The sequence below is a fragment of the Anas platyrhynchos genome, chromosome 29, assembly GCF_047663525.1.
Source record: "Anas platyrhynchos isolate ZD024472 breed Pekin duck chromosome 29, IASCAAS_PekinDuck_T2T, whole genome shotgun sequence".
Taxonomy (NCBI): domain Eukaryota; kingdom Metazoa; phylum Chordata; class Aves; order Anseriformes; family Anatidae; genus Anas; species Anas platyrhynchos.
In genome coordinates this window covers 4,622,501-4,648,503 of record NC_092615.1, presented here as the reverse complement: position 1 = coordinate 4,648,503, position 26,003 = coordinate 4,622,501, and the positions used below count along the sequence as shown (strand labels likewise).

General features: G+C 55.1%; 1 protein-coding gene across 11 annotated transcripts in view; it reads left to right on the top strand.

Moving 5' to 3' along the window:
* TCF3 (transcription factor 3) overlaps positions 1-26,003 on the top strand; it is a 72,145-nt gene that overhangs the window by 373 nt on the left and 45,769 nt on the right. For 9 of the 11 annotated variants that reach the window (XM_038169034.2, XM_038169035.2, XM_038169038.2 and 6 more), the window contains exons 2-3: positions 2,242-2,343; positions 8,934-9,006. In XM_038169034.2, coding sequence (XP_038024962.2) covers positions 2,269-2,343; positions 8,934-9,006 — 148 coding nt within the window. In that variant the 5' untranslated portion in view covers positions 2,242-2,268. Of the gene's footprint in view, positions 1-2,241; positions 2,344-8,933; positions 9,007-24,120; positions 24,227-26,003 lie in introns of those variants that run through there. The other 2 variants (XM_027471738.3, XM_027471739.3) reach the window with 2 other exon arrangements.

The following is a 26,003-nucleotide window of genomic DNA, read 5'->3' as shown; positions in this document are numbered from 1 at the left end:
GGGGCAGACCTCGAGCAGCCGCGGGCGGGGCGGGACCCCCGGGGGGGGGCTGGGAACTGAGGTGGGGGGGGGGGGGCTCGGGGGGGTCCGTGCCCGGCGCCCCCCGGCCCGGCTCTTTTGTCCCCGGCGCTCCGCGAAGTTTGCAGGGGGGGATGGGGGGGGGGCTGCAGGCACCGGGACCCCCCCCCCTCCTCACCCCCTTTCCACGCTGCGGGGGGGGGTCCGGCTCTTTATGGGGGGGGGGGCCCGTTCCCTCGCCCCGCTCCCGGTGGCTGCGAAGTTGGGGCCGGGCCCCCCCGGGGGGGTTTTGGTGGGGGGGGGTCTCTGTTCCTCCCCCCCCCCATGGCTGTGAAAGTTTCGAGGGGGGGCACAAGGAGGGGGCGGCCCGCTCTGAGCCCCCCCCCCTTAGCGTGAGGCCGGTGGGGGGGGGGGCTAAAAGGAGGGGGGGGCCGCTCGGCCTCCACCCCGGCCCGGGGGGGGCTGCACGGTTTGGGGGTGGGGGGGGGGGGCACGAAGGGGTCCGGGTGGCGGTGGGGCCGCTTGGGCTCGTCCCGGGGCGATGCGAGGGGGTTTGGGGGGGGCAGAGGCTGCTTCAAACGCCCCCCCCCCCGGCCACGCCGAGCGGTGGCTGCAGGGGCCCGGCCCGGCCGGGAGGGGGGCACGGAGCCGGCCGGGCCTTGGCAGCCTTTGTCCTGCCCGGGGGGGGCCCGGGGGGAGCGGGGAAGCAGCCTCGGACCCCCCCCGGGGACCCCCCCACCAGTCCCACGGGGTCAGCCCGGCCCCGGCCTTTGTGCGGATGGAGGACGGGGCCCGGCGGCCCTTTTAACTTTTAAGTTAAAAACAGAGTTTTGTTTTGCTTTTTTTTCCTTTTTTTTTTATAAAAAGACGTGAAAATAGTTATTTTTTTCAAAAAGGCCCTGGCTGAACCCTGCACTGCGAGTTGTTAAAGTTGTCCCGGGGCGAGTGTTGCCTTGGGGGGCTTCGTGTGCTGGAAATGGGGGGGGTCCCAAGGTGCTGCCCCCCCCCCCCCCCCCCCCAGCACCCAAGGGACCCCCAGAAGGGGGCTCCCTGCCCGCCCCCCCCCCCCCGTCACGGCCGGGAGCAGGGCTGTGGGTGGGTGAAGGCGCTTTAAAAATAATGTCCAGATGCACTGGTGACACTTAAACTCCTTTTTTAAAACAAAAAGTAAAATAAAAAATCCCCGGGCTGTTTTTCCGTGCTGGGCAGATTTCGGTATATTTTGTATTTTAAAACTTTATTGAAATGTGGTGGCTGAGCCGGCACAGCTTACAAACAGTTTGGATCACATGCAGTTGTCTTCTTTTTTTTTAACCTTATGATTAATGAGTTAAATTTATTGGCCAGCTGCCCTTTATAACCATGAATGAGTTCCTAAAAAAAAAAAAAAAAGAGAGAAAAAAAAGGAATCTTTTATCTCCTCCCAGGCCTCTCTTCCTCCCTCCCAAAGAAATGTTTTTCTATCACAGTGACTTGGCCAAAAAGATCAATCTCCCTTTTAAAAAACAAAACAAAAAAAAATCCGTAAAATTAGGAAGAATAATATTTACCTATCTTGCCAGGTTGCCTGAAGAGCTTTATTTTTGCAGCCCCCTCCAAAAACAAGGCGTTTTTTTTTAATTTTCTTCAGGCCCTTTTTTTTTTGGGGAGGGGGGGGCCGTTCTCACCACTCCTCTCGCCGGCGCTGGGCATCCCCACGCTCAGCCCTGGAGCAGCAGCTGCAGGTGCTCAGCAACCTCCAGGAAAGAGGCACAAGATCAGACTTTTTTTTTTTTTCTCTCGTTTTTTAAACAAAACTCGGCAAGGACAAGAGCGAGCGTGGGGGAAGGCGAAGGGGCGAGCCGAGCCAGACAAGCGCCCGAGTGATAACTTGCCTGAACCCTTTGATAAATGAGTTGACTCTTTTTTTTTTTTTTTTTTTTTTCCCCCTTCATTCGCCGCACGCCAGGACCAGAATTGGCCCGAACTAGTGGAATTGGCAGCAAAAAACTAACATCCAAGTGTGTCTGGTCAATAGCCCGCTTGTTCCTGCCCCTGGGTGCGATGTGAGGGCTCTGCCTGTGCTCCCAGCCCGCCGGGGCTCAGCGCTTGGCTGCGTTTTCTTTTTCTCCTTCCCCCTTTCTCTCTCCTCTCGCTGTGTCTTTTTTAAATATTCATCAATGGGGTGGGTAGTTTGCTCTAGTCATTAAAATATCTCCTTCCCCTCCCCCTTGCTTTCTCTAGGACTGCCACTGTTGAGTCTGTGGGAGTATGAATCAGCAGCAGCAGAGAATGGCTGCAGTTGGGACAGACAAAGAGCTCAGTGACCTGCTGGACTTCAGTATGGTGAGCGAGGGCCCGGGGCTTCGGAGCTGCACGGGGGAGGAAATGGGAGCCTGGAAATTGGCCGTGATGGGTTTCAGATGTGCCGTGTTTGTGTGCATGCACATGTGCTGCAACTTGTTTATTTTCAAGTTAAAGCAAAGCTGCTGCCCCTCCTCCCCCCCCCCCTTCCCCTCGATGTATATTGTTTCCTCGCAGGGAGTACAGAGATGTGGGGGGGTTGGTGGGTTTCGGTGTTTTTTTCTTGTTTTTTTTTTTTTTTTTTTTGGATGGGAAATTCTGGGGAAACGTAACGTCCTTGTGTGTAGCCTGTTTAAATGCTGGTGGTGAAAGAGCCAGGTAACTGTTTTTGAAGCCATGGATACAAAGCTAATGCAAAGATGTAACTTCAGTAGCTGATTAATCAGGCTTCTTTCCTCTCCCCAGATCCAGACTATTAAACTTTTGCTCCCACAGGTTATTCTATCTCGGTTTGAAATTTGTCCAAGCTCTCCAGCACATTATTTTTGCAGGAGTTAGGCGCTCGCGTTCCCCACGCTCTGCTCTACTGGAAACCTTTTAGCTGCCTTTAGGGGCTGTTCGTTTTCAAAGAAACAGAACCTAAGAGTTCCCCCTGAAGGATGTGCGCGGCTCAGAGGGAAGAGAAGTCCCTGGTAGCCGCAGCAGAGCGCGGGTTAGTCCCCAGCACAGCTGCCTGTGCTGCCGTCTGCAGTCAGCGACGTGCCACACCGAGCACATCGAGCCTCTGCCACACCGGGGCTGGCAGGTGACTTGCGGAGGGGAGAGCTCGTGTTCAAAAAGAAAATAACTTTGTTGGGTTCCTCTGTCGTTTGCTGCACCCTCACGGGGTTTGGAGCGCGCGTCTTGCTTTTAAGATAAGCAAACGTACTGCGAAGATAGAGAAAACAGCTCCTCGAGGAGGAATAACCATGGGCGCCGTGGCTTTGGCTGCGGGCTGGCCCCCGGGTTGATTTTCTTGCCCCGTAGGGAGGAGGGGAGAAGAGTAAAAGGGGAAAAAGGTGGCAAAAGCGGGGGTGCCTGCTGTCCTTGTAGCTGTGACGCCTGTGGAAAGTGCTGAAGCCTGGTAGCTTTGCACCCAAGCACTGAGGTTTAGCAGTGAGGAATAAACCTTTTTGTACAGCTGGGGCTGTACCTGTCCCTGCTGGGCTCCGTTCTGGGGAGTTTTGGCGGTGGTGCCTCTGTCCCACATAAAATCAAGTCTCCTGCAGAAGGACGAGTCCAATTCTCCTAGTGCTGGGCTTCTGTCGGGAGGCTGGCACTATTAAATGAACAGCAGGATGTTTTACCGTTGGTCGTGGGACTGGGTTAAAGCATACCTTTAAAAACAGGGCTACCTCCAGTTTCGCTGGGGAGCGGTGTGTGGTTATTCTGCTCTCATCCTCGAGGTCCTGCTGCTCAGCTGGCGTCCCGGGGCTCTCCGGCTCGTCTACCAGGCAGTGCCAGGTTTTGGGCTGAGCCTCGCTCAGTAGCCCATAGCCTGCTCACAGGTTGGGGCTGTGCCAGCTCCTGCTTTGCTTGGTCTCTGAGGAAAAAACCACACAAATCCCACTCCCCGTTCAGAGCTTTAAAAAACCCAAGCCCTTATTTTCAAAATTGACAACCCATCCTCACTCAGTTGCATGCTGAGAGCTGTATTCCCTGGAGGGGTGCTGACCTGTTCCCTCTGTATATGAATATTTCTGTCCTTGGAGATTAATCTGCGGCCAAGGGTTGGATTTGGGTTTGATTCCAGCTCTCCTACGCTGATGTAAACCTGGGGAATGACCAGAATTTGTTCTGCGCTCGTCTGAGGCTTATGCATTCAGCAGCGGCACCGGGGGCGGCTGCCTGCAGGATCAGGGCCTGCAAATGTCATTTGCCAGCGAGTGATTCGAAGACATTCCCTCCAGGATAAGTTGGCCGATGGGCTCCGATGCAGGCTGGATGTGAGCCAGGTCTGTTTCACAAGCCCTCGTCTCTCCGCACATGCACAGCCTTCTCCTGAGTTTGCATAAAGGGCTATTAGCATCTCTCCTGGAGGATGGGAAGTGGAAATGGAAAGGTTCCTCGCTGGGAGCTGGGCACCCTGGCGTTGCAGGCTTGTGCAAAATGTGGGGGTGTCAGGGAGACTGCGCTGTGGGTTTCTGTACTTGTGTCATTGGGATGTAGAATTTTTGGCCACAAATCTCATTCTCAAGTGTATTTATATGTTTTTTTTGGAATAAGCAGGAGTGGAGCCCAATAATCCTCTCTAGAAGAGAGTGGAAGGAGGGAAGATTCAGAGAGGCTGGAGGCATTTGTTTCAGATCAGCCTTTCAGTTCCTTTTTCCTAGGGAATGTTCAGCCCCTGTAGCCCGTGGTCCAGCTTTGTGCTGTCTTTTGGGTGGATTTTAATGTCTGGCCCTGGTGGGTTTGCAGAGTTGATAAAAGGGTTGTGTGAGAGGCTGTAAATGAGGCTTAGAGCCCTGGAAAGAAAGGCTTGTGCCTTCTTTAATAAAGAAACATGTTGGGTAGCTGCTGAGCTGTGAAGCACTCACCCGAAGCTTTCTGCCAGTGTAATTTGACAATGAGGGTGAAAACCAAAGCAACGTGCTTCTGAGCGAGCTGGAGCCAAACGTGCAGCCCTGTATTCGGCTTGCTGCTCTGGGGTGTGCGCGGCACAGCGCTTACCTCTACCTCGGAACAAATTGCCTTTTATAATTGCCCCAAAGTGCAGGTAATTTGTAAGCTTTCTTTCACCACCGCTCCCTGGCAATAGTCCAGAACAGGCTTGCAAATCTGGAGGAGAGCTTTCGAGAAAGCATCCTGCCTATTGCTTCGCGTCGCCGGCTTCCACCTTTTTAGCAGCCCTTCGTTTTGGTGCGTGACTTTGTGCCAGGCTGGGGCTGGCGGGCACGTGCGGTGCGAGCTGTGCCCGGGTGTTGCCCACACGTGCATCGTCAGATCCTCGCTGCAGCCATCCCGGACCACATCTGTGCCCTGCTGCTGGTGCCTGCGTGTCCTGGGAAGGCACAGGCATGTCCCGGGGTGGGTGCCCAGGCACAGGGCTCTGCCTTGCCCACGGACGGGGCTGGGGGCTCATCCGTGCCGCGGTGCGCGCCTGCCAAGCCGGAGAGAGGCAGGCGGCTGCGTGCCAGCCTGGGTCTCTGGCAGAAGTGAAATACTGTTAACAGCCATGATTATTAGCAGAGTATTAACCATATGCTGCGGGGATGCCGCTTGTCAGGGCGGGCTTCTAACTCGGTGAGAAGTTGCAGGGTGGGCAGAGGCTTGAGCAGTCGCCTAGGGCTGCTTCCTCGGCAAGTGACGGCTCTCGCTGCCTGCTGGCCCTCGCCATCCAGCTGCTGAAATAAGAGTGGAAACCGAACTGTTTGCAGCCAGCAGGGCTTGAGCAGCTCCTTCTGCCCCTGCTCCTGCAGCTCCCGAAGTGCTGGATGCTGCTGAAGCAGCGCCGAGTGCCCTGCTCTGGCCAAGGCGCGGTGCCTGCGTTTCCATGATAAAACTCTCGCTTTTGTTTCGAGGGAAGCGGTGGTGAAGTTTGCTTTACGCCGCGGTGGACGTTTGGGGCTGTAGTCAGGAAGGCCTGCCTTAAATGAACACGTATGAAATATCCTGCTGGCAACGTTTATTGAGTCGAATTCCCTCTTCTCCCCGAATTAACAGCTGGATGCTTTCCACTCTGCAAAATAGATTTCAGGTTTTGAGTTCAGGCCTGAGGTTGGCTCAGCCTGGAGTTCATAAGGTGGAGGAGCGGGGGAAGTGAAAACAGCTCTTTAATTTGAAAACACTGATGCACTGGTGGAAGTGCCCAATAAATGAAATGCTGCTTGATATTGTTACTTGTGTCTGGCAAATTCCCTCTCTTGCTTACAACTTTGCTGCCGGGAGCGTGGGGTCTCTCAGCTGTAATTCCCCGGCAGCGAGCGCGGGTGTTGGGAGCTCCCCGTGCTCTGGGTTTGCATCTTTTAATCTGGGAGAAGTGGAGGGGGAATAAATCCTTCGGTGGGGGGGAGGTAGAGCATTAGGGCATTGTTGTCAGCTGTCAGGGAGGCCGGAGACATGACTTGAGAAACTATATACAGAGCCTTAAGATGGGGGATTTTACATAACCACTTACATCTCCGTTATTCAAATCCAACAAAGGACGAGTAATGACCCAATTACAGCTCCTCCGAGGCTGCGCCTGGGTCCCTCTGGTGTGTGCCAGCCCCGGTCATCCTCCCCCCCCCCCCTTGAAGTTTATTTTTAAAGCTGCGTTTCGAAGCAGAAAGGAAATTCGCAGTGGGTGGGTGAACTTTGGCTGTGAGTGACACACGCCAGCGAGCGCCTCGCGAATGACTTGCACCCAGCTCCTCGGCACGGCCGTGCACCAGCCCGCACCATGGTGGAAAAACAACTTGGCAGCAAAAAAAAAAAAAGTAAAAAAAAAAAAAAAAAACCACCAAAAAACTGAAACGTTTCCTGGAGCCGGCGAGCGATAAAGGTGCTCGGAGCCTGCCTCGAGGCGCGGGGTGACCCGGGGCACCCCGCTTGGTCGCGGATCCCTGCGGGAGGGAGCGCAGGAAGGGTTGCATCAGTCTGAAACCTCGCGGCGGTGGCGCGGTGGCGAGGGCATCCCCGCGGGGGCGTGCTGGGGATTGCCGCACGCGGGGGGGACACCTCTGTGCAGGAGTAAAGGTGCAGAGTGGAACAGGGCTGCTCATTTTCTCCGCTGGTGCTTGCTGCTCCAACCGCGGGGTTTTCGGCATCGGCGCGTAGGAAGCAGAAAACCTCGCGGAAAGGAGGCAGGGGAGCTCTTGGGGTTCTGTTTTGCTGCTCAGGGTGGGGGTGCCCCGTGCTTATGTGGGCAGAACTGCCTCTCGCTGCCTGGAAAAGGGGTCCCGGACCCCTTGGTCGTCTTCCCCACCTCAATGGGAGGACGTGTGAGCAGGGCCGGGCCGGGTCAGCTGTGCAAATTCCATTTTTAGTCATTTCAGGGATCTTTGCAGAAAACAGCGCTGGCAAAAACAAACCAGAGCACTGAAAGGAAGGTAGGCTGCAAACATTCGGTGTCGTCAGGGTTTGTTTTTGTTTTCTAGCCCGACTTCCTGAGGAAACAAGGCCTGTTCGATGGTGGGGCCACCGGCCCCCTGGGTGCGGGGCTGAGCCTCTGGGGGTGCAGGGGGGGCCCCAGCAGGGGCTGAGCCCCCGGGGAGCAGGGTGCTGGCAGCAGGGTGACACCGCGGGGAGGAACGTGCCTGCGGGCTTGCTGCTGGTTGTCCACACGTGCACTTAAATGCTGCTTACACCTTTATTTAAATGCGTGTGCTTCTGTACTGCTCAAGTGTGCACCTTCATAAATATATATGATCCCAAATTTGAGTTCTTTTTTGAATGGCAGTTGGTTTCTTAACTGCTCTCTTTGCATCTCTACCACATTTAACTGTGTTTTTTTTTTTTTTCTCCCCAGCTTTTGTAAAAACAAAGCTGGGCAGACGGTTCTGTACAAAGGAATGTTTCTGACCACAGCCAGACATCAGCTATGTCAGGGCACGAAACGCTGCCTTTCTGTAGGCTCTTGTGCCATTACATTGTTTAATCTTCAAAGCATTAAACTTTTGAGTTACTCAGACATTGCAAAGCTAAAAATAATAAAAATTCAAATGACTTGGTGGTGAAAGTATCTTGAGTAGTAAAAGGATATTAAAATGTTAATTCACGAAGCGTTTTCCCACCAGTTGTTTTATTGGCTGGAGCTCCATTTGTGTGGAGAAGAATTAGTTTTCTGCTGCACGCAGGTGCATATAGATTTTTAAATAACAGCTTCTGAAGCCCTCCCACCTTACATTAAATATATTGACCCGGGTTCGCTGATGAGGTACGCAGTGTTTTTGGGGAAGCTCCCTGGCAGAAGATGAGCTGTGATACTGTGGCCACAGCAGCATAGCAAGCGAGTAGCCAGCGTTACTGACTTTGCAAAATATGCAAATGTTGCTCGGCGGGAGTTAAATACCTTTGAACTTGGCACAGTTTCTGCCAGCCCATGGGCTGCGTTCGCTCGTGGTGCTGCTGGAGCCCCTGGGGACCGGGGTTGGGAGCTGGCATGGGGCTGCTGGGTGGCCTTGGACACGGGGTGAGACCGTGCTGGGGGTCGAGGGACGAAGTGAGCTCTGTCGGGTGCTGTCGCTGGCCTGGGAGCTTTTTATGAATGAAGTCGGGCATTCGGCACGGCTCCGGGGGCACCCTCCTGGCTGGGCAGTGCTGAATAGGCTGGGGCAGAAACTGTCGGTTTTGACCGCAGCAGCGATGCGTCTTGGATGGCTTTCAACTGCACCTAAGGAACCAGACACGCTGTGTACACAGGAGAAGTTTATGCACGTAGGAATGTGTGTGTATATTAGCGCACAGCTGCGCTGCTCTCCTGTCCCTCCTGCAGCTGATCTATGTAGCAGGGACGCGGGGAGAGGAAAGTTTTTTGCATCAGTAAAGTGCTTCTCTTCCCCCTTCCTCCCCCTGCCTGCCCAACACGACCCCCCCTTTGCAGCAGCACAGCAAAACTAACATACTGAAATCTCTTTTCTCTTCCCTTCCCTCTCATCTCCTTGTTTTTCTAGATGTTTCCCCTGCCAGTGGCTAATGGAAAAAACAGACCCACGACCCTAGCAAGCACTCAGTTTGGAGGATCAGGTATTGTCATCTTATTTTTTTTTTCTCTTTAACAACGTAGTCTCTTACAATAAATGTGTGTTTGCTACCAGAGACCCAACCGGAGCGGTTTCGGTAGTTTTGTGTGTTGTGTGTTTTTCTGGTGGTTGTCTGCTGCTGGTTCGGATGCTCTCCTTGTTGCTCTGCGTGTCTCCGGGCAGGCAGAGCTGCTCGTGCTGGTCTGCCTCTGGTTGGGAGGCTGCTACCAGAGCTGGGGGTGGGTGTACTGGACCCTGGGAGACTTTTTCTGCACATCACTGAGGAGACACTTCCTTGGTGGTGAATTCCTGGGGCTCGGCTGCCTGAAGGAAGACTCCGGTGCAATTTGGGTGTCTGCTTCATTCAGCCCCCCAGCAGCTCCCTGCTGTGAGTGGGATCTCTCTGTTCCCAAAGGTGCCTTCACAAAGCCCTCCTGGCAGCAGGGAGATGGGCAGCGAGGGCGGCTGGAGCCGTGCACGAGGTTTGGGGCTGCTGGGGGGCAGAGCAGAACCGTGCGGCTGCATCCCTGCTAGCAAGGGTACAAGGATGCCTGCATCAAAGGGGTTTGGGAGCAGGGTGTCTGCGGGAGGAGCAGCAGGCTCTGAAGGGCATGGAGCTTTTAGATGTCTGGTTTTGGAAGCACGGTGTGGATTCATCTGAGGCTGAAGCGGAGAATTCCCAGGCCAGGCGGACGGCGCGGTGCCGTGCCAGGCTTTTGATGCCCGGGGAAGGTGTGCTCTGCGCAGGGCTCGCTGCAGCCCCTGGCATGCAGGAAGTTCGCTTAATTTGCCCTTCTTGCTGAAACATGCTGCTGCTTTGGGGATGGTTAAAACTTGACCTTCCTGCGTTGGCTCGAGTCGAGCTGTCTGGGGAAAGGGCAGTGCCCGTGGCCAGCCACAGGGAGCAGGGTGGGATTTCTGCATGGTGGCGGGGAAGGGGAGCTCCTGTGGAAGCAACGTGCAGTGCTCTGCTCCTGCTCTTTGGGGCCAGGGGAATGTGGAACTGTTTAGCTGCTTGTCAAGATGTTTTTGAGCAAACATTTTTACAGGGAGGTAAGCCGTTGAGTGGGTGCTGGAGAAAAGGGAGGAAATTCAAGGGCAGAAACTCTCGGGTTAACCCAGATGGAAGCTGATCTCCCCAGCGAGTGTTCCTGTGTATGAATGTGCCTGCGACTTCTGCTGTTAAAATAATCCACCAAAGACATGCTACACGCTAGTGAGAGAATAGCTCTGGAGCAAGCTCCCATTAATTCGTTTCCTGCTTGGAGGCTGGCTTGGCTGCCTGGCTTGCAGAGCTGGCCAGCGAGCTGAGGCTTCAAGCAAGGCTGTGCTGGTGCAGCCAGCGTGGTGACCGGACCCCCTCTGCCTAGCTGGGCTGCAGCCAAAACGATGCAGAACCTTTTTCTTTCTTTTTATTTCTTCCCCTCTCTCTTCGTTCGGGTGAGTGAAAGGTAATGTTGACACCACCCTTCCTCTGGGCTGGTGCTTTCTGAGCCTGGCTGTGAGTAGTTCATAAAAACAGAGGACTGATATTATACAACAGCAGTTGCACAATCACTGCTGTCCTGGTTTTGGGGCTCTGGGGCAGCTCTTTTGTCCTGCAGGCAGGCAGCCTGTGTTTGAAATGCATCTTGAGGCTTGGTTTAGGGGAAACCTTTTGCTGCACCAGCAGCATTCGCTCCTCAGCCTGTTGTGCTTAGCCTCACCTTTGGAGAGTGAGGGGGACACATTTCAATTCCTCTTCACATTTGTGACTTCTGGGTGTTTGAAGAAGGATTTTTGCAGTTATTCACCCAGCAATAAGATTCCAATAAGGTGTGCAGTGTACAGGGGTGCAGTGCAGCTGCTAGAAGAATCCAGGCTGTCTACAGAAGGTCCTAGATTGTGGTTTTCATAGTCTGTGGATGGTGGTTAAGCTTAATTTACTAATTGACAGCAAGGTGCCATCAGAGGCTGGTTCATCCTCAAAGGCACAGCCAGGCAGCTAGCTCAGAACTCGACGGCGACTTGTCACCAGCGCTGCTTGGTCGGAGGTGAGGAGCAGATGGCCCTTGGATTTGGGGACCTGGACTTGCTGAGGGAGCAGAGCGCCTTGCAGCCATCGGTAATCTGGACCTGGAGATTAGCTCCTTAAGTCTGCTCACCGCACAGCAAGGCCTGGGATTCATCTTCAGTGTGCCTCGTGTTTTTCAAACGCTTGTGTTCGGCTGGGTCCCATGCCCCTGGTAAAACAGTGCTGTGTTTCCCCTCCGCTGCCATCCCTCTCCTTGGAAGGAGGAACCAAGCGCCAGTTCGCTGAAGTCTTGGCTCAGCAGCACGCCCTACAACATCAATACCTCGTTATTGCAATAACCCCCAGATAATAAACTGATGCCTTCTGCGCCAGGAGCATTTATGTTTTGCGCTTCTGCCCACCCTTGGAAATGTGAATTCGTGGCCTCCCACTCTTCATCTCCCTCCTCCTCGGGGAGATCCTGGGGCAAGGTGGAGCTCTTCTTTTTTCCCCTCCGGAGGAGCCTTCAGCTCGAGGCTCTGTGCTGCCCAGGGGGAGCTGGAAGTGGAAGGAGCCGGGCAGGGACCCTGCTGACTCCCAGCCAAAACGCCCCGTTTGCCAGGATAAGGCTCTCGCTTCCAAAATCTAGCTGGTAAATAAGGTAGTGTGGTAATATGAAACACTGCTACTAGAAAACTGCGGTGATAAAGCTGCCCCAAATTGAAATCCTCTTCAAATCCCAATTAATGACTGCTTTGGCTGCCCCTGGCTGGGCTGCTGGCGCGTGCGTGGGTGGCCTCCTCGCGAGGGGGGACCCGGTTTGCTCTCTGAAGCCAGGAAAATTCAAAGTGTTAATGCAAGCCCTCCAGCTTTGAGATCTCTTTGCTTTTATATTTGTCTCCTGGTTTTATTTTAAGCGCTGCCACTGTTTCCCTCATTTCTGTCCTTAAATGCACCAGGGAGGAACTGGTTTAGCTATCCCGCCGCCCGGACAATTCAGCACCTCCGCTTTGCGTTTTTTTGGCAAGGCGAAACCCAACAATTGCCACTAGGACGGAGCTGACGTCATGCAGGCCGTGTCTGCAGCATTTATAGCACATATAGGTCACCGCGGGGAAGTTGGTCTTCCTGGGGCTTGGAGCTGCCACCAGCGCTTCCAGCGTGAGCCCCGCTGTTTGCTGCCGGGGCGCCCGGCACATGCCTATTGTCCTGCTCCTGCAGGGCTGTGGTTTCGTCATCCCCGTGCCAAACTGTTTGTTATTTGCAGTAGCAAAACATTTCAAGCCATGTCCTCTGTGTCCCCCCCCCCCCATGTCATAGTTTGTAGATGACTAATCTGATCAGAAACGAGCTCCCTCCCAGTGTGCTTAATTAAACTGCGCCTCTAGCAGGAAACCGCGCGTGCTGGATTTCACATGGAAATGACCATTTTTAATTGATGCTGAGACAGGAGGAGTGGCGGGAGGTGAAGAAGTTTCATTGTCTCTTCCCGGGCCGTGGCATCGCCGTCGGGCCACGCCGGGGCTGTCACCTCGTGGCTGCTGAGTTTTTGGGGTCAGCGCGTGCCAGCTGCGCCGCTGCCGCAGCAAACACGTCAGGGCTCTGCCGAGCAGGGAAGGGAAACCGAGGCAAACGGCTGCACGAGGTAATGCATCTCCTGGAGCAGCTCAGCAACAGTGCTTTGAATCCACAATGAATGTGTGGCGCCTGTAGCCCTCTCCCCAAAGCATCAGCAAAGTGTGCGATGCCAGGGTTGTGTCCTATTGGAACAGGAGCCCAGGCTGCCTTCTGCCGACACGATTCCTGCTCACAATAAATAAAATCTTTGCTAAAAAAAAAAATAGCCTTAATTGTTTTCCTTCTGAGTAACCAAATTCACCGTTAAATGTCTTTTCTTTCTCGCTTTGTGCTGAAGGGAGCTCCCGTGCTTGAGGTCCCCTGGGTGGGTTTGGAGGGGAGAGTCCTCCCCCTGCTCCGTGCTGTGATTTCCACCCCCAAAATTTGTTCAGTGCTTTTTTGCCAGTGAGATTGTGAGATGAGGCTCATTGTTGAGGGAATTGCTTTGATCGGGGCAAGTTCATAAAATACATTTGAAGCTGGCTAACCAGGGAGTTTTTCAAAGAGTTACAAGCTGGTGCATGTAACAAATTTTAAGTTATAGTCTAGTGAACAAAGCAAATGCATTCTCCCCGGAGGTAGGTGAGTCTGTATCCCCTTTGAAAGCCTGCTTTAAACAACGTTCAAACTTGGATACCTGTGGCAACAGCACTGAGAGTAATAAATTCTATGAAAGATGAGGTTGTCTCGTTAATTGGGGCTGTGGGTTAGCTGTTTGAAGATTTAATTATTCTGCGTGTGCACGCAGCCGCGTGTCAGGAGGATCCCGGCGTGGAAGGGAGGCTTTGGGGGGCTGGGGGCTGGTGGTAAAAGCAGCGAATTCGGGGGGTTGTGGGGAGCTGAGAGCCACGTTTTGGGCGCAGTGCTGTCACGATTGAGTTTCAGGCTGCAGAGTGGCGTTTGCAGCTATTTGCCATAGTGAGGAAAAGCGGAGCTTTTATTAGTAAGGCTGTATCACGTTTTCCTACTAACCGCCTCGAGTTCCCACATGTTTTGCTTATGCTGGAGTGGGAGTGATGGGCTTTGCTTGCTATTTTGATATGTGATGGAAGGCAGACATGAGGTACGCAATATGGGGCTTGATATTTAAAGCTGGCACTTTCCATGAAAGCGCGCACTGCAGGCTGCTTGTTTATGTTGCGGTCGGGTGCGTGCCCGTGCAGCAGGCTTGCGAAACTGTCACTAAATGGAGAGCCACCACAACAAAAAGTCAGAGCGGCGAGCTTGCTTGCTTGCCTGCTGCCACGGCTTTGTCTTTCGAAGTTCAAATGACTTTTTGGCCATTTTTGAAGGAAGAAAAAAAAAACTCTTGTTGTGGACAAGTCAAGTTTGCAGTGACTTCTCTGCGTGCCCCAGGGCTGCGTTCGTGCGGAGGAGGCTGCTGGAGGTGCTGGGGGGATGCCCTCGGGGCCAGCCCTGGGCTCTCCGTGCAGCCCAGAGGGCTTCAGGGCTTTCGGTGGAGTTCAGCTCCCACCTGCTGCAGCCAGGTGCTTTGAAGGGCTCTCAGCTCTGTTCTCTTTCGCTGCCTTGGGGAAGCTCCTGGTCTCCTCCTCCTTGCTTTCTGCTCGGCGTTTTGTCCGTGGGGTGGGTCACGTTAAGGATACAGAAAACAGGATTTGAGAAACAAAAACAGAAAGGTCTGGAGGGCCTGAAAGCTTCTGTAGCTGGGTGAGCAGGAAATAGCAAGCGTGGGGGAACAAAAGGCAGGGGCAGATCTTCACGCCTGTCTCCCTCAACCCCCCGGAACGCCCCAGTTCCATCTCCAGTTGTGTCCCTGCTCCTGGAGCTGCCCTGCCATGGCAGCTGCTTCTCCTGCACCATCGCAGTGAGGGTGACATGCAGCTATTTTTTGTTGCTTTTTCTTCAAATATGTTTTTTTCGCCTTAAATTTTCTGTGCAGTGGGCAAGGCTGGGAGTGAGTGCATCCCGATGGAGCGGGTTTCCAGCAGGTGCCTGAGGAGTGAACCTGGGGAGAGTACCGAGGGGGGAGCGTTGTGCTGGGGCAGCAGCGATGCTCTGGGGGCAGCTCAGAGCTCAGGAGTCCCGCTGGTGGCTGCGGGTACAGCAGAGAAACCTCCCTCATCTTTGTGTGCCTGCAGCTTCAGGGGCTCGCAGGGTACGTGTTCTCAGGGGAGGGGTATTTCTGCTGATCTCCCACCCGAAGGAAGAGTCCTCCTGGCTGGATTTGAGATTTTGAACAAGGAAAGAGCACGGGGAATGTCGGAGGTGCTAGAGAGCCAAAGCTGTACCGAGATAAGCGACAGCTTTTGTTTAGAAACTGCCAATTTGACACAGACCTTGTTTAAGCACACAGCTTTAACTTTGCCAGCAGAGTTAGAGCGGTGCAGCCATCTCCTGCCGGCAGAGCTTTTTCCTTCCCGAGATGAGGCAACGCAGCCGTGGTGTAGCTGTGCCTGCTCGAGGGCTTGTGGCGAGATGAGTGGAGATGAGTGCACCTTATGTAAAGCATCACGTGCCTTACCTGGCGTGAAGCTGGGGTAGGAGGGAGCCTTCTGCCTTCGAGCTCAAGCACCTGCTTTCCTTTTATTAAAAAGAGGTGGTGCCCAGCGCTGTTGCACTGCTTAGGCTGCTGGTGTCGTGATGGCGAGGGCCAAAACCTCACTAAAAATGGTCTGATGGAGGGCAACGCGCTGGGGGTTTGGTGCTGGGGCGCAGCAGCTCTGCCTCAGCCCACCTCAAACCCTGCTCACGCAGCGTTGCTTGAACATTGTGCATTGGTGCAGGGCTGAGATTTGGACTTCTGCATTTGAGGAAGGAAAAAGCACGTGCCTAACCTGGCCGTGCCTGGCTGTTACATCCCCGGGGAGCCCTGCCAGGGCTGGGTGCTTCTCCATCCTCTGTTCCTATTGTGTTCTCCTGGTGAGAGTAGGCAGAAAGCTGGCTTTTGGCTCAGCATCCCAGCTCGAAGCCTTCCACGCTTGTTGTGCCCTTTCCAAAGGGAAGAGATGGCTTTGGAAGGGGCCCAGCAGGTCTGGCAGGCGTTTGTGCTGGACCTCGCTGCTGCTAATTTCAAATTCTGCATGCTCGGTGGGGTGCCCGCTGCAGCACGTGTCCCGCGTGTGACCAGCCGCTGCCTATTGCATCCCCATCGTTAATGTTATGTGCACTGACGCTCAGGTTGGAGTTAACCTTTTTTTAAAGTTTGAGATAGCAAGTGGGTGTCTTCAGGGGACAGATGGAGCGCGTGGTGCCGTTTTGTTGCTCTGGAGGGCCTCATGCCTCGTCAGGCACTGCGGTAACTCGGCTGAAGAATGCCGTAAACGCATCTTCTCTGCTCACTGGCATCCAAAATCCCTGTTAAAGGTGAGATCTTTGTTCTAATACAAGAGCAGACTCTGATGATGCTGTTTACGACATCTTCACAAGTGGGAAGGTGATGATGCTCTTACCACTTCAGCTGGAAGTAGGCAGTGTTTGCCTCCGTGGTCAAGACCATGAGGTTGTGCGCGCGTTTCCCACATGCTTTGGGCTGTGTGCATGGGACAGGACCATGGGCTGAACTCCCCAGGCTGGTGAAGCCCTCCTGGGATGCACGGTGACCCCTGATAGATGGGGTTGATGCGGGATGATCCTCTAACTGCGGGCTGGAAACCTGCCACAGGAGCCGTGCCGTGCCTAAAAAGCACACTGCGCTCTCAGGGCGTGCTCGGTGCCTCTGCCCCGTGCTGCAGGCGTTGTGACACAGGTAAGCCGTGGGTCACAGGCTGCTGGTGGCTGTCCCTCTTCTGCCTTGGTGCTCGCTCCTCGCCGCTCAGCTCAGCCCGTTCTGCTGGCTTCGGGTGCTGGAGCAGAGGGGTTCGCCCTCCCGCCCGCGCCCTGGCAGCCACCCTGTCCCGGGGCGTGCAGCGGGGCGGTGGGCTGGTGCCGGCCGATGCAGCTGTCTCAGTTATGCCAAAAAGTTTGCCCACATCTGCCTCTCGGATTCCCAGCCGCGTGGGTTGGGATTAGCCTGCCCTCTCACAGCGCCTCCAAATAGCTGAGACATCCCCGGAGCACGGCGAGGGGGTGGCAGCCTGCAGGCTCCCAGCTGCCTCCGAGGAGGACCGCTGGCTGTCCCACGTGTCCCCTGGCAGCGAGGAGGAGGGACGTGGGCAGCATCCGAGGGCTGCGGCTTCCCTGGTGCATCCCCAGGCCACCGACCCTGCTGGGTGCGTGCAGATGCCTGGAGCAGACAGGTTTGGGGCGTGAGGATGGCACCGACCCTCCGGCATCGCACTGCTCAAGCAGAAGGCCAGAATGCATGTTTGTGAGCAGTATTTTGGGGGAGAAAGGTTAAATTTTAGGGAAATGGGGCTTGTTGAATGATGGTTGTGCCCTGCCAGACCTCCAAGCAGAACCAGTGTGGAGAGCATCTCGCTGCGGGTTTCGGAGGCCCTCCTGCCAGAAGGTTCCCAAGTATTTTGCAAGTCTTGATTAGCGCATTAGCTTAAACAAATTGAGTTATATATGCCACGGAGGGAAGAAAGGTACTGCACTCCTTCAGTGTTGACTTAAAGTTTAATTAATTTTGTTGCCAAATGAGGCATGAAATACGGTGTGAAATACATTGTGGTGCTGAATGCGTAATTGTACGGGGGACCGGGAGCGCGGCGGGCGCTGAGGGTTGGAGATCACCGGAGGCGAGCTGGGGCACGGCGCTCTCGTGGCATCAAAACGCGCAGCTGGCAGCTGCGGCACTGCCAGGCTCCCCGCAGTGCCCTTTGTGGGGGGACGTGCCCTGGGGACACCCCTGGGGCTGTGGGACTGGGTCCCTGCAGCCCCCCCGCACAGCCCCACGGCGCCCTTGGGCTCTCCACGGCTTTAAACCCAGCGCAGCCTGGGTTTGGGGTAGGGTGGGGAGGTTTTTGTACAGGTTCTGGGTTTGTCTGCCCCGGGTGACCTCACAGGATGGAAGCACATGTGAAAAAACATCAGAAGGGGAAAAGGATGGAGGTTTCGTGAATCGGCTTTTGAGGATTTTCCTAATGGTTTTGTTGATGCCTCTCTTGCTGCCGTGACTGGTGTTTCTGGAGGGAGGATGGCTTTACAGGACTCACACCGCCTTGCCTCACCCCTAAAGTAGGTGAATACCCAGACATCTGCCTTTTTTCCCTTGAATTTTTATATTATCTCTCCAGGTAGCTCAGCTCCAAGGCGAGTGGGGCAAAAAAAAAAACTAAAAACCTGGTGTCCATCTGCCTGTTAACCCTGAGCAGCGCACCCCCGCCTCGAAGTGTCCGAAGGCACCATCTCTCTCTAAATTTAGCCAGAGATTGCGTCAGGAGCAAGAGGGAGGTGAAGTGAATGTGGCACAAGCTTTTTCTAGCAGGGGAGCCTTCCTGGTTAGACAGGCACCAAAAATAAATGGATGGCCCCGTTCCAGAGCGGCCGGGGATGGCAGGAAGGGCAGCCTCCAGCACCCCTGGGCGTGTTTGGGGGTGGGATTTTATACCAAGCAGGGCAAAGGGCTGTTGTACAAAACCCTGACGGGTCCTGTGCAGGAGGAAGCCTCCTGGAAGGCACGTGCCGTGCCCTGTGTCCTCTCTGCGGGCACAGACCGTTGCCAGCCAGCGGTGGCCTCTCCTTCAGTGGTGGCACTTGGCTCTGGTGGCCCCAGGCTTGGCTGGTACCGCTCGGCACGGAGCCGTTCCTCTCCTCAAAGGGCATCTTCTGCCCATCCTCCATCCCTTGGGAGTGGGGCTTTGGTGCAGTTTTCCCCCTCCAGGAGCTGTCCTGGGCTCTGTCACAGCGCTGGGTGCCTCCCGGACCTGGTGGCATCCAGCACGTCCTGGACCTGGAGCAGGACCCAGCCACGCTCCGGCAGGACCCACCAGGACAGGACCCGGCTCCGAGGACGCTGGCGGTGCCGGTCACCTCCTTTCCTTCCCCAGGTGGCACAGGAGGACAGTTGGCTCATGGCACGTGACAAAAGCTGTCCTTGCCGTGGTGAACGTGTGACCGCTCCTCAGAGAGCGGGGAGGTCCTGGGCCCCTTCTGCTTTCTGAGGCATTTTTTTTGAAAGTGAGGTGGTCTCTCCTCCAAAGGCTTGTTAATGCCCCGTTAACATTGTTATACAAAACAGCAGTATGCCATTTAATTAGGAAAAATACGTACTAACCTCTACCATATGTTGCTCTTCTCCTCGTATTTGCATTTGAAAGTCCAGCTGAATTTCAATGTGAAACTGGATTTTATCCAAATGATGAATGGCCTGAGAGGCTGTGGGAAGATGGATGTGCCTCCCTATCAAATGTCTTTGGTTTTTTTTCTTTTTTAAAGAAAAAAAAAAACGGAAAGCGAGATGCCTTTATTCCTCCTTGTGCTGTGGTTCAAACCGTTCGCACCTTTCCTCTAAAACCTTAACCAAACGTGTCTGCCCGGGCTCTCGCTCCAGCATCTTCTGAGAGCAGAGGCTGCTCTGAGCGAGGCAGAGGGATGGGTTTTGCCCCCTGCAGTGACCTCTCGGTGGCAGGTCTGGAGAGGAGTCTGTGCCAAAGCTGCCAGTGCTCCTGGCACGGCTGTTTCAGCCTCGTAGGTTTTGCAGCCTCCTTGCTTGCCCTAAAGAAGACACCAGCACCGACGGGCACCTTTTATTTAAAAATAAGCATGAGTAAAGTGCTCGGCTGCGTGGGCTCCGAGGCATCTTGGTCTCTGCAGCAGGAGCACGGTGCACGGAGCTGCTGAGTGTTTCCTTACTTTGTTTTAACAACCTGGGTGAATTTTTGTTTTCCCAGCCTGGGCCACCGTTGCCCTGTGGCTGCCATCTCTCCGGCAGCTTTGGGCAGCGCACAGCTTGGTGCTGGGGCTGATTTTTCTGCTCCTCCGAGGTATGTGCGAACCGAGCTCGGCTCCGCAGCCAGCTCAGCACGATGTCACTGAGCTGCTTGTGTTCACACGGCTCTCGCTGACCTTTACCTCGCCTACCTGGCAAAAAAAAACCCTTAAAAATCATTTCATATCCTGATTATTTCACATCCTCTGCGGATCTGCCTTCAGAGGCCTGCAGGAGCGATGGGTCGGCTGCAGCAGTGGGTGCCACAGGTCTCTGACTTTTGTTCTCCTTTCCCTTGGCCCCACAGATCAGTTCAATCTTTAAGACAGTTTTTGTTGTGTTTTTGTTTTTTTTTTCAGTTGTGTTAATGCAGCTGAACTAATATGATTACATTTCCAGATTTGGGTAATGGAATAACAAGTCAGGAAGCTCTTTTTGAACAGTTGCTTTTTTTTTTTTTTTTTCTAAGTGAGAATCTATGTCACTTCCAAATTATCCAAGTTTCTCGTTGGGAAGATCCTTTTCTTTCTCAGTTACTCTTGGCACCAGAGCTCCCTGCTACCGTGGCCGTGCCTGCAGCGCCCTGGTCCTGGTACAAGGCTGCGGGCGCCGCGTGCTCCCTCCCAGGGTCACCCGTGGATCTGGAGCTGTCCCTGGCTCCCCAAAAAGTTGGGCCTTCCCTAGTAGAAGCAAGAGATGGCAGGGGCTGTGTGTGTCCCCCAGTTGAGGGCAGGGACCCTCGCGTGCCTCCCCTTCCCCAGGGTTTCTCCAGGCACGAGCCTCTCCCTGTGCCGCAGGAGCCGTCGCACGTTGGCTCCGCTGCTCTGCGTGTTCGCTCCCGGGTGGCGGAGGAGAGGTTTTGGGAAGCAGGCACCAGCAGCCCAGTGAAGTCATCTCACAGCAGCAACTTCCTTTCTAAAAAAGAGAAGGATGTTGCGGAGTTGGTGGCTTCCCATTATTTTCCCCAATTTGAGCCCTCTCTTGCCCTCGGGCCCTCGGCACCAGCCCACGCTCTGCGCTTCAGCTCACTGAGAGCCTCGCCACCACGAAGGGCGCCCACGGCTCGGGGCCACGTGGGTTTGGGTTCCCAAAGCTCCGGGGTCCCAGCGGCAGAGCCTGCCCCAAGGCTGTGGTGTTTGCCCTTCTTTGGGGCTGCGGCACGAAGGTGGTGAGTCACTTTCCATGGAGCGATAGTTACCCCGCTCCCGTCTTGTATTTGTGTTGTGTAGCCAGCAGGATTATTTATAACTTAGCCAGCATCCCGAGTCTATTGTTTCAGCAAAGAGCAGGAATGACTAGATGACTTCCTGAGATTTTTTTTTACCACCCCCTCATTTTTTATTTTTTTAAAAATCTGCTTTTCCTTCCAAGTATTATATTCGCCAGTTGGATGCTTTCCCCCCACATCTTCCCCTCCTGATTGTGCATTTGTGCCGCTGACAATCCCACTACCGGTGTTGCTTTAACCCTAAAAGCAGGGTTTTCCTCGGAAAAGAGGAGGAATGCGCTCCAGCAGGCCTGCAGCACATCTGGGGAGCTCGCTGGGTCTGGAGCCAGCATCCCCGGTGCTGGGACCGAGGCAGGAGGAGTCCCCAGACGCGAGGCTCTGGCTGTGCTGTTAGCAGCAGCACGAGCTGCCGTCTGCATGCAGGATGAAAGGCTCGCGGTGACCTTGTGCTGCGGTTGTCCTCGGGACACCGTGCCACTCGGGTGCGGAGCTGCTCCGGTCCAGGCCTCTGGTGGCAGGGGAACGTTTCAGCTCAGCTTCGTCCCAGTCCCACCTGCCCCAGGCGTTTGCTGGGGCACTGCAGGGATCTTCCCTGAGCCCGCTGCACGGGGCATAAGCCACTTCCACGCAGTCAGCCCCAGGGACGTGAGAGATTTGCACGTGCACTGGCGCAATTTGCGCAGCACAATTTGTGGCAGACGCCAGGGCTGCCCCTCGTGCCGTGTCACAGCGCTGTTTCTTCTGGCTCTGAGTAACCCAGTCCATGGCCATTGGGTGTTTATGCAGAGAAAGGAAAAATTGGGCTGTGTGTGTTGGGTTTTGCCCCAAGTTTTGGAGCTCTCCTACTTCCTCTCCTCCTCCTCTTTGTTGCTCTGCCTGCAGTTTATTCACTGCCTATATTGCAAGGCTCAGCAGTCATCGCGGCCTTAATTAAGCCCTTCCCTGGCAATCTGTGGGTGAAGGTGTGTGAAACACAAAGGGCAGGGTGGGTGGTTTGGTGAACTCTGTCCGTCCGACCCTTCTGGAAGGAGCCTCGGGTTGAGCTTCCCTGGGGAGCAGCACCCAGGGTCCGCTCCATGGGTGCATGAAACCACAGGGGCCCAACAGCAGCGGATCCTCACCCAAAGAGCCAGGGGCTCTTTGGGTCTTCTTCCTTGAAGCCAGGGAGGAAGGGGATTTGTTCTAGTCCAGTTCTCCTCCTGGCTGGGCAAGATGCCCTGAGGAGCCCTGACAGTGCCGTGCCCGGCGCCTTTCCTTCGTTGCCTCCTGGGCCGTGACGCACGGAGCAGCCCCGAGGCTGGAGCGGCTGCAGCCCCGACCTGCAGAAGTAGTCTGGGGGCGAAACAGCTGAAGAAGAAGTCCTGGCTGCCTTGTGGTCAGCAGAGATCCTGCAGAAGTCCTCTCGGTTTCTGTTAGCTCAGAACTCAAAACTGAGCCCTCGTTTATTTTTAAGCCGCTGTTTCTAGCCGAGGTGCCTGCGAGCACCGTGCTTGTCTTCTCCCCACCGGCAGGAGCTGCCTCGGGGCCCTCCTGGGCAGGGCCCCAGGGGAGCAGTGGAAGGGGCTGGCCGTGGACCTGTCTCCGAATTTGGGGGTGGATGGCACAGACGTGTTCCTCTGGCTTTGGCTCTCCAGAAGCTGCCTAGAAGTACGAAGCTTGTCCAAATGGGCATGGTGCTTGGATGTGAGCAGCTTGGATTGGCAAATGGGCCTTGAATTCTGTCCTGTAGGGTTTTTGTGTGCCCTTCGTAGCCCCTTCAGCTTTTCCAGGTTTCGTTTTGTGCAGAGCACTAGGTGTGGGTCAGACCCAGGAGCGTTGCATAGGGTCCTGGGCTTGGGGCTGGGGTGATGCTGTCCGAAGGGCTGGGAATTGGGGGAGGCATCTTGGAGAACCGCTGTCGGAGCCGTGTGTTCACAGCAAACTTCTGGGGTCCTCTCCAGAGCTACATTTCTTGTAGCAGCTGAAACCAGAGGTCCTTTGGGCCACGCACCGAACTTGCTATTTGTAGGAGCTCATCCCAAAGCCTTTACAGCCCAGGCAGGGGGATTTGGGGTTGCACTGGAGCTGGAGAAGAATCTGGGAGGAGGCTGCCGCGAGGCTGCCTCTCGCTTCTCATCCTCGGTAGGCTGAGGTTTCTGAACTCTTGTTCCCCAAACCAGGGCACTCCTGCCCATCCCACCTGCCAGGCTGTTTCGGTTTTGTCCCGTAGCTGGATGCTCCAGGCAGCGATCCCTTGAGTATAGCACTGGTGTGATTCCCATCCCGTCACCGCAGCGCTTCCCTGGAGCACTGGGAGAGCTGAGCCTGGATGGCCCTGAATTTGTGCCTCCTGCTGCTCCTCAGGTTCCTTTCGACTGAACCGCACGGCAAAGAAAGGGAGTGAAAAGACGGGGAGCTGGGACTGACACTCCCCGCTGTGAAACGGCTGCAGTTGGGCCCTGTGACAGCAGGACGTGTGCCACATGGCAGGAGAAGCCCGGCACGAGCATCTCGCGCAACGTGCTGCCTCTGCCAGCCCTCCTGGGTCAGCTCAAAAATAGAGAACAGCGCTTCTCCCCCAGCACGCTGCGTATTTTTAAAAGCATTGTGGTTTTTTGTTCTGTTTTCTTTAAATAATTTTCTAAAAAGTTGAAACCGTACGACTGGTGCTTTTTGACCCAAACAAGAAAACTGAAAGCTCAGTGAGACGTTGTGGTTTGGATTGCCAGTTGTAAAGATTTTTGTGTTCCAGCGCGCGAGGCTTTCAGGCCAAGGGCTTGTTCCAAGCGGTGGCTCGACAACATGTGGGTTAATAGCTGGAGATGTGTCTGTCCACACAGGTATTTAAGGGATAATCTGTGTTGCTTTATATTGTGCCAAGAGAGGCTGTGTCAGCTCTGGTCTCCGCTGCTCCATTTCCAGCTCTGCCCTAATTTTTGGGCAAGTCTCTCCATATGTACAATAGCTCGAAACAGTTTTGTTCCCTGGAGAGGCTTTGAGGTTTAACATTTATAAAACGCTTTGAGATCTGCAGATAAAGGAAAGCAAGACAATAAACAGTGACCAAGGCTGTGCCAGACAAATACCCTGTATCACCACAACAGAGCCACGCAGGATTGGGTGGAGATGGCTTTTGTTCGAGGGCAAACAACTGCTCCAGAGCTGCTCTGCGGGCTTGGATGGAGCCCTGCGAGCAGGGGTGCAGCTAAACCCAACCCTGGCCTTTAGAAGGGCTTGTGTTAAGGAGGTAACATCTGTGGGTAAGAGCACAGGGCACTTAGGTGAGTTTTTCCCTGCCCTTCCCATTGCCCTGGGTGCTCTCAGGCTGTGCCCAGGCTCCCTGGGCGCCTGCTCCGGAGGAGATGTGGCCGAGCTGCTCCGAGCTCCCCGGGCAGCGCACCGTAAAATCCCCTGGTAAACTTAATCCACTCCATAAACCCCACTAACTTTCTTCTAACTGCTTTTGCCTGTCCTTAGAGTGAACTCCTCCACAGTCCCCCGAACAAAGGCAGGCAGGAGTGGGCAGGGACCAGGACGGGTGGGAGGAGCGCGGGGCTGGGGCGCCCGGCACAGGGCGCTGGGCTCAGCCTGCGGCGGCTCCGTGGACATGGCAGCCCCGCGCCGGCTCTTTCGGGGTAGGTTCTTCCCAACAGATGTCTGGCAGCGCCGGGGCTTTTTTGGCAGGGGTTTGGAGGACGGAGTGGGGAGGAGTGATTTTCAGCAGTTGCGATTCTGCTCTCGAGGGATTTGGAGGCAGGTGGGCTCGAGCAGTGGGCTGGAGATCCGCAGGGGGCTCCTTCGGGTGCCGTGCCGCTCTGGGGCAGGAGCAGAGGGTGTTAACGCTGCTTGAGGACACAGGGTCCCGTTTTGGGAGCAGGATGCGTGGCACATGAGAATCGCTCATCTTTTCGTGCTGCTTCCCTGCCTTCCCCCATAACGTGAGACCCTTAAAACCTGTTGCAGCGAGGTGCTGCTGGCGGCACGGAGAGGAGAAGGGCGGGTGGCTGGGGCTGGCTCGAGCACGAGGTCGCTGTGGGCTGGGGGTTTCTCAGCCCCACAGTGGGAGCAGGGGGCTGGCGTGGTTCAGGGCTGTGACGCAGCCTGGTCGCAGGCTTTCCTTCTTCTGCAAGGGGCTTGCGGGATGGTTTCATTTCAGCTGGTTTTAGGAACAGATCCAACCAGTGCCCAGCTGCCTGGAGATGGTTTTGTTTTAGTTTGAGTGGTTTGTGCGTATCTGGGCTTAACAGGAGAGAAACCAGTTTCTCTGAAGACTGGCTGCTCAGAAGCGAACTGGGCTGTGCCCGGGCTCTTGCTCTGGTTTGGAGACCCTGACCTCTGAGTTTTAAACAAGTGCGGGTTTGTGTTTTATCAGGGCAGCGTGCTGCGTGCTTTGGGGCAGTTGGGATGCTGGGGAGCAGCCAAGGTTTTGGGGATGCTGCTGGAGCAAGCAGAAGGAGCAGAACTCGGCTTGGCTTGCCTGAGGCTGGTCCCCAGAGAGGCAGACGCGCTCCTTGCTCCTGACAGAGCAGCAAACCTGGGGGCACGTGCTATACCGCGATGCCCCAGGGCAGCGGGGAGGCTCGCAGGGGGCTGCTCCCTCATTTCGGCTCAGGGCTAAGGGGTCCCGGCCCCGCTGGGGCAGCTCCTGCAGCCGGCTGTCCCCTCCAGCCTGCAGCCTGGCGAAGCAGACGGGGCTCTCGGGAGGTGTGGAGCTGTGGTTTTGCAAACAGCTGAGCCGGCGAGGTCTTCATCTTCCTCTTCCCCTCCCTGCTGGCCTGGCCCTGTCATGGGGGCTTCTGGGGCACTTTGTGCTCTGAATGGGGAACTGGTTTTCACTGGGTTTCCTGCTGTTTTATGCGTTCAGCAACTCCTGGAAAGTCCAGTGAGCCCCAGAACTTGCTCAAGGCAAATGTGGGGCAAAGCGTCCTTTCCTTTCCAAAGCAGCGAGTGCCTCGCATGCCCTGAGCCATCTCTCGAGCCTGGTGTAGTGAGGAACCGAAGGCTTGGTTCTGCCTGCCAGAGATCCATGTGGTCACTCACATTTGCAGGATTTTCCTTGCTGAGGTTAGGGGTGGCTTGTTTTTTTCCCTGTTTTTATATGTGTATATTATTTCCAAAGTTGCATTTGCAGGTGCAGCTGTGGGGCAGTGGCTCCTGAGCGGTGACCCAGCACAGCGGGAGCCCCTGGTGTCACCCCCATTGGGCCCCAAAACTTCTGCACTGGGGCAGCTCTTGCTGTTCATGGAGGAAATAATTCCCCTGAGCTTCTTGCAGCTAAAAGGCAGCTTTAGGAAAACTACCAGAGAAATGTCTAATGGTGAATTTTGCTTGACAGCTGTACCGGCAATCCTGATAAGAAGCGTTACCGCTTGTCTAGACAAAAGCACCAGAACACAAACACGATGTAGAGGA